This window comes from Brassica oleracea, unplaced genomic scaffold (genome assembly GCF_000695525.1).
Source record: "Brassica oleracea var. oleracea cultivar TO1000 unplaced genomic scaffold, BOL UnpScaffold00737, whole genome shotgun sequence".
NCBI lineage: Eukaryota > Viridiplantae > Streptophyta > Magnoliopsida > Brassicales > Brassicaceae > Brassica > Brassica oleracea.
The window spans coordinates 18-7,143 of record NW_013617445.1 but is presented as its reverse complement, the minus strand read 5'-3'; the positions used below and the strand labels follow the sequence as shown (position 1 = coordinate 7,143).

Genomic DNA, 7,126 nt, shown 5'->3' with positions numbered 1-7,126 from the left:
GCAATTATACGTTTTACAGGAAACATCATGAATATCACACATCCATGAGTGCGAGATCTTCAACTAGATAAAGAGGGTTCATTTGCAAAATTCTGATGGCAAGTTCAGCCAGTTTAATAGTAACAAAAATTGAACTTCTTGTCTACTATAGTTGTTACTGTGACAAATGGTAACGGCAAGCCTTAATAAAAGACATACACAAATATTAAATAGAAGGAACGAACATGCACTTCTTATTCACCAAAAAATTAATTTTCAACAAACTATTGGGAGAAAGGGAATGCGGAAAAGGAAGAAAGAAACAAAAGAGCAGTGGGACACTTTAAGTCAACTCCTTGAGCAACAGAAATCTACGCCAATTCCGGATCGTCTACGGTGAAGTCCAAACAGGAGAGGTGATACTTGATTCAGGAGCATCACACCACATGGCTGGAGACATGTATATTCTTGAATCAATTATCAATATTCCTCCATGTCCTTGTTGGAGATAAACATGAAGTTAACTTGGAGGGCAAATTATATTCCTAATTTAGATATGTTTTAGAAAAGTTAATTCCTAAGAGTTTATGAAAGTTAGTTCCTAAGAGTTTAGGAAACATAACATCTATATAAAGAGTTGCAAGAGTGTTGCATACCTTTTAAAAGAGTTTAGGAGATTGAGATTGTGTGCTTAAGTTTTTGAGGAAGTTTCTTAAGCTAATAAAGAGAGTTCTTTATATTGTGTTCCTGATCAATCTTGAGCTTGTATTTGGTATCAGAGCCAAAACCGATTGTCAACAGTTGATCAAGAGTTTGATCGAGAATCATGGGTGACTTGGTAATGACGACAACTAAGAAGGATGGAGGTTCATCCATAAAGTGTCCGATGTTAACAGCAACCAATTACACCGTATGGGCAATACGGATGAAGATGCTACTTACGGTTCATAAAGTGTGGGAAGCAGTCGAGAGCGAATCAACCGAAGGAGACAAGAATGACTTAGTGACAGCCCTTCTCTTTCAATCAATCCCGGAGACTCTGATCCTACAAGTTGGAGCACTTGAGACCGCAAAAAAGGTTTGGGACGCAATAAAGACCCGACATGTAGGAGCAGATAGGGTTCGAGAAGCAAGGCTACAAACCTTGATGACTGAATTCGAGCGGCTAAAGATGAAGGAAACTGATAAGATTGATGACTTCGTGGGCAAGTTAACAGAGATATCATCAAAGTCCGCTGCATTGGGTGAGAGTATGAATGAAGCGAAACTCGTAAAAAAATTCCTTCAAGCGTTACCACGCAAGAAGTATATCCATATAGTCGCTTCGCTCAAGCAACTATTGGATTTAAACACCGCGAGTTTTGAAGACGTTATAGGGCGTTTGAAAGCATACGAGGAGCGTATCATGGCGGAAGAAGAGGAGGAAGACACACAAGAATATCAGAGCAAGCTCATGTATACTAACGCAGAACCACAAGCATACCGAGGCTATCAAGGAGGACGTGGTCGAGGCGGTCGATACTAAGGCAGAGGAAGAAGACGTGGTAGGTCGTATTGGGACAATCGAGAAAACGGAAGATCTTATTGGGAAAGTCGAGACACATCAAAGATCACATGTTTTAGATGTGACAAGCTAGGACACTTTTCAGCTACATGTCCCGATAGATTGCTTAAGCTACAAGAAACAACTGAGAGTAAAGATGGAGATGAAACCCAAGAAGCCGACAGACTCATGATGCACAAAATTGTCTATCTCAACGAACGAAACGTGAAACCTAAAGAGTTTGAATCAAGTACTGATAGCGACAGAGTGTGGTACTTAGACAACGGAGCCAGCAACCACATGACTGGAAACCTAAGCTACTTTAAATTCTTAGACGACACAATCACGGGAAAAGTTCGTTTTGGAGATGATTTGAAGATAGATATCAAAGGGAAAGGTTCCATTCTGTTCGTGAGTCTAGACGGGAAAAAGAAAACACTTGCAGACGTCTATTTTATCCCAGAACTTAAGAGCAATATTATAAGCCTCGGTTAAGCCACGGAATCGGGATGTGATGTGAGAATGAGAGAGAACTATCTTACTCTACATGATAAGGATGGTAACCTCATCGTGAAGGCACCAAGATCAAGAAACCGGCTGTATAAAGTTCTGATGGAGATAGAAGAACAGAAGTTCTTACAAACACAAACACAGTGTGAGGCCTCGCGATGGCATGCACGTCTTGGACATCTTGGAGCTGATGCTATGAAAGCAATGATAAGTAAGGAACTTGTCGCTGGTCTACCCGAGCTAAGGGTCGAGAAAGAGATTTGTAACTCTTGCTTATGAGCTAAGCAAACAAGGAGACCATTCCCAACATCGACGCCGTACCGTGCGTCTGAAGTATTAGAGCTCGTACATGGTGATCTTTGTGGACCAATATCACCATCCACTGCTGGAAGAAATAGGTATATATTCGTGCTCATAGATGACTGCTCACGATATATGTGGTCTATACTTTTGAAAGAAAAAATCAGAGGCATTCGACAAGTTCAAACGCTTTAAGAAGATAGTTGAGCATGAAGCTGGAAAAACCATCAAGACACTGAGAACGGACAGAGGTGGAGAGTCACAAGCACAGAATTTCGTGATTTTTGTGAAAAATCAGGAATACAACGAGACCTAACTGCTCCATACACCCCGCAGCAAAACGGTGTGGTGGAGAGACGCAATAGAACCTTGTTAGAGATGACAAGGAGCCTCTTGATGCACATGGAGGTACCAAACTATCTGTGGGGCGAAGCTATAAGACACTCAACCTACCTCATAAATAGGATCGCAACAAAGACGCTGGTCTCTCAAACACCATATGAGGCGTTCAAAGGGATAAAACCCAATATCAAACACCTACAAGTATTTGGGTGTGTCGTACATGCTAAGGTAGAGACGGCAAACTTGAAGAAACTGGATTTAAGATCTCATACTCTTGTGCACCGTGGAACTGAGCCCGGTTCTAAAGCATACAGATTGTATGATCCCACACATCAAAGGATAGTTGTTAGTAGAGATGTTGTATTCGAAAAAGATAAAGCTTGGGAATGGAACAAGACTCGAAGAGATGAAGCTGAGAAACCTGGAATTTTTAGTCACGATAGGAGAGTATGGGAACCAGGGACTTGAAGAAACCACGAGTGACACAGTCAACGGTGAAGATACAATCGAAGAAGCTATCGAGGAAGAGAATAATGATTCGCAACCAGAGTCATCAGAGGAAACAGAGGAACTTCAAGTGCGACGATCAAGCAGGACCAGTAAGAAACCCGCGTATCTCGATGATTATATCTATCTTGTGGAGGAAGAAGGAGAGCGTCTCTTGCTGCTCTTGAACGAGGATCCGTGGGATTTTAAAACAGCAATGGAGGAAAGAGTGTGGCGTGAAGCATGCAAAGAAGAGATTAACTCAATTATCAAGAATAAAACATGGGATCTCGTTGACCTACCTCCAGGAGTAAAAGCGATTGGCTTAAAGTGGATTTTTAAAATCAAACGGAACGCAGATGGAAGCATCAACAAGTACAAATCAAGATTAGTAGCTAAAGGATACATTCAACGTCATGGTATTGACTTTGAAGAGGTCTTCGCACCAGTTGCACGCATAGAAACTGTAAGATTTCTTATTGCTCTAGCTGCATCAAAGGGATGGGAGATCCACCATCTAGACGTAAAAACCGCTTTCCTCAATGGAGACTTGAAAGAAATCGTGTAGGTCAAACAACCAGAAAGATTTGAAGTTAAAGGAGAAGAAGAGAAGGTATACAAGCTTAATAAATATTTATATGGACTGAGGCAAGCTCCGAGAGCTTGGAATGAAAAGCTTAACAAAGTCATAGAGCAGATAAAATTCAAAAGATGTTCAAAGGAGCCTGCCTTGTATCGCAAGCAAGAGCGAGATCGTCTTCTTCTAGTCGCCGTATACGTCGATGATTTATTGATCACGGGCTCAGATCAGTCTATGCTACATGGGTTTAAGAAAGAGATGTCGAGCAACTTTGAGATGAGTGATTTCGGGTTGTTAACTTACTACCTCGGGATTGAAGTTCATCAAGAAAGGGGGAGGATAACGTTACAGCAAGGAAGATACGCCAGCAAAATCTTAAGTGAGTCTGGCATGGATGAGTGTAATGCTACGCAAACTCCCATGGAGTTTGGTCTAAAGATATCAAAGGCAGACGAGGAAGATGGCATTGATGAAAGAGATTATAGACGTAAGATCGGGTGCTTGCGCTACTTACTTCACACTCGGCTTGACCTTGGTTTCTGCGTTGGATTGCTCAGTAGATACATGCATAATCCAAAGGTATCTCATGGAGCAGCATTAAAACAGGTACTAAGGTACCTAAAGGGAACGACAAGACTTGGTCTCGTATATGAAAGAGCAAACGATATGAAGCTTGAGGGATTTAGTGACTCAAGTCATAACATCGACGAAGATGACGGCAGAAGTACTACAGGTCACGTGTTTTATCTAAATGGTTGTCCAATTACTTGGTGTCCTCAGAAGCAAGAGACGGTGGCTTTATCATCTTGTGAGGCTGAGTTTATGGCAGCAACCGAAGCCGCAAAACAAGCCATATGGCTTCAAGAGCTGTTAAAAGAAACTGTTGGAACACCGAGTGATCGAGTGGAGATACGGCTTGATAATAAATCTGCCATAGCACTCACTAAGAACCCTGTATTCCATGGTCGCAGCAAACATATACACAAACGATACCATTTTATCCGTGAGTGCATCAAAAATGAGCTAGTCGACGTACAGCATGTTCCAGAGACTGATCAAAAGGCAGACATCTTAACTAAAGCTTTAGGGAGAATCAAGTTCAAGGAGATGAAGGAACTTGTGGGAGTTCAAGACATTGGAGAAGTTAACTTCAAGTTTAAAGGGGAGAATGTTGGAGATAAACATGAAGTTAACTTAGAGGGCAAGTTATATTCCTAATTTAGATATGTTTTAGAAAAGTTAGTTCCTAAGAGTTTAGGAAAGTTAGTTCCTAAGAGTCTAGGAAACATAACATCTATATAAAGAGTTGCAAGAGTGTTGCATACCTTTTAAAAGAGTTTAAGAGATTGAGATTGTGTGCTTAAGTTTTTGAGGAAGTTTTTTGAGAGTTCTTTATATTGTGTTCCTGATCAATCTTGAGCTTATAGTCCTGTCTCTTTTGCTGATCGTAGTGTTGTAAACGCTACTAAGTGTGGTCGACTTCCCTTGTTAAAGAAGTTAACTCTTGAGAATGTTCTCTTCGTATCAAATTTGAACTGCACGTTGCTGTCTGTTGCAAAAATATTGAAACAGACTGGTTGCTTTGCTGTGTTCACTGACACTTTGTGTGTGCTTGACAAGATTCTCTTCTTTCATCCTCCTGAGCTAGACGTCTCCACGCAGCTATCAGTTACCGGCCTCAGCGAAGGTCTTATACTTTTACTAGGTCAGCTCCTGCTAATACCACTCTCCCCAAGATTTGGTTTGCATTACTTTAGTCGATATTCTGTGTAAAAATCTTGTTGATATTTAGAGACAACGGTGTGTGAGCATAAATGCAGACTCTTTTCTCCGGAGGCAGCTTGTGAGGTCATAGAAGCAGAAAGACATTCTCATATTTTCTTTGAGGCTGAACCTGATATCTGGATGGTGATGGTAACACAATTCTCTATCTTTAAAATGAGCGATGAGTTGATTGTAGTCTTCACTAGTGTCAATGAACAAAATCTGATCTAGAGACATTGGCAGGTTGTGGAGAAAAATAAGGATACAGGAGCTATATGGAGAATTGGTGCACTCAGGGGAATGCTCAGGGAAGCACACTCACTCTTTGTGATGTTCCACGGGTCCGTTAGAGCCTTACTCGAGAAAGAACCAACAGGAGGGCTTACTCGAGCGCAGTTGTATCCCTTCATTACAGATTATCTAAGCAGTAAAGCAACTCTCACCCAAAATCTAGCACATTTATATTATTCACTGTTCTTTGTTCGGGTTTGTCTCACTAAATTGCCAGCATTTCAAAAGCGGTCTAGCTCCGAAGACTGCTGCTGTGGTAAAAAAAAAAATGCTCCGACGTTGCTGTGTCCAATGCCTTGCTTTTGATTTCCGCAAAACCGCATTATGCGCAACTTTTAATAGCTTATGCAGAGGTTGTCCCTCTTTCGAGCAGATCTTTTTGTTGGGAAGAAACTTCAGCTGACTCAGCGTGGAACCGTTCAAATGCTTACTTTATCAAAGGACACAGCACTTGAAGTTCAGGTTTGTTTCTACATATCTATTAAGCTTTGATCGCACATGTGAAACTTTAGTGTTTGACGAGCATTTTCTTTTGGATGTACAGTCTCTTGTTCAAGTACTAGATTCATATGGTGGGAGCTTACGATGCCACTCTATGATCTTATTTCAACATCTCTTGGTTTCAACAACTCTCTCACGTGATGATACCGTCTAACTTGTTTACATTTGCTGTAATGAGGTTGACCTCACAAGCTCTATCCTGGTCTTATCTACGAAAGAGGACTGGTTGAATTGAATCCTCGCATTCAGGAAATAGTGATAACAACATGCATCATGTTATTAGGCCGCTACAGCCTACAACATGATAAGTGGAAAAAAGGGAAAGATGGTTTTCTTGTAACTGATATTTGGGGTCTAGAGACTGGCGGTTCACCTGATTCTGCCATCCCTAGACTCTGGCTTCAGCAGACGCAAGAGAGTGTATCTCCTCGCTTATCAGTATAAAAGTCTCACCTTACTTCTTCTCTTGCCTACAACTGCCATTCTCAATTGAGATTTAAGAGTCTCGGACGTGAAACAGCAAGTTATTGAACAGGTTAGCACATCCACCGCCCATTGGGTAAAAACTCTTTTCTGGTGTCTTTTACATTAATATCTCTTCTCAGGCGTCGGTGAGAATTAGCAACACTTGCAAAGGTAACACCGTCCTCAACTACAAGCTGAGATTTAGACGACTTTGGACTCAAAACTATTCGAAAAAACTGCAGGAGTCTCTGCAATACCGTTAATTTAAACATGTCTCTTTATTAATGATTAAGAGAAAGTGAGAAACAACATTAAAAACACAACAGTTTAAAAGCAAGTTAGAAAACGGGAGCGATCGTTACACA

The 7,126-nt window shown here is 41.1% G+C and overlaps 1 protein-coding gene and 1 pseudogene across 1 annotated transcript; both read left to right on the top strand.

The window, feature by feature from the left end:
- Positions 1-805: 805 nt before the first annotated feature.
- LOC106319976 lies at positions 806-2,311 on the top strand. Its single transcript, XM_013758353.1, has 3 exons — positions 806-1,434; positions 1,603-1,969; positions 2,078-2,311. The coding sequence occupies exons 1-3, from the start codon at positions 806-808 to the stop codon at positions 2,309-2,311; spliced, it is 1,230 nt and encodes a 409-aa protein (XP_013613807.1).
- A 1,687-nt stretch (positions 2,312-3,998) lies between these two features.
- LOC106319974 lies at positions 3,999-6,740 on the top strand (annotated as a pseudogene).
- Positions 6,741-7,126: the final 386 nt, after the last annotated feature.

Coding starts and splice junctions, on each gene's coding strand:
- LOC106319976 (XM_013758353.1), top strand. CDS start 806: ATGGGTGACTTGGTAATGACGACAACTAAGAAGGATGGAGGTTCATCC. Junction 1,435..1,602: donor GAATATCAGAGCAAGCTCAT/GTATACTAACGC, acceptor CACATGTTTTAG/ATGTGACAAGCTAGGACACT. Junction 1,970..2,077: donor AAAAGAAAACACTTGCAGAC/GTCTATTTTATC, acceptor CTACATGATAAG/GATGGTAACCTCATCGTGAA.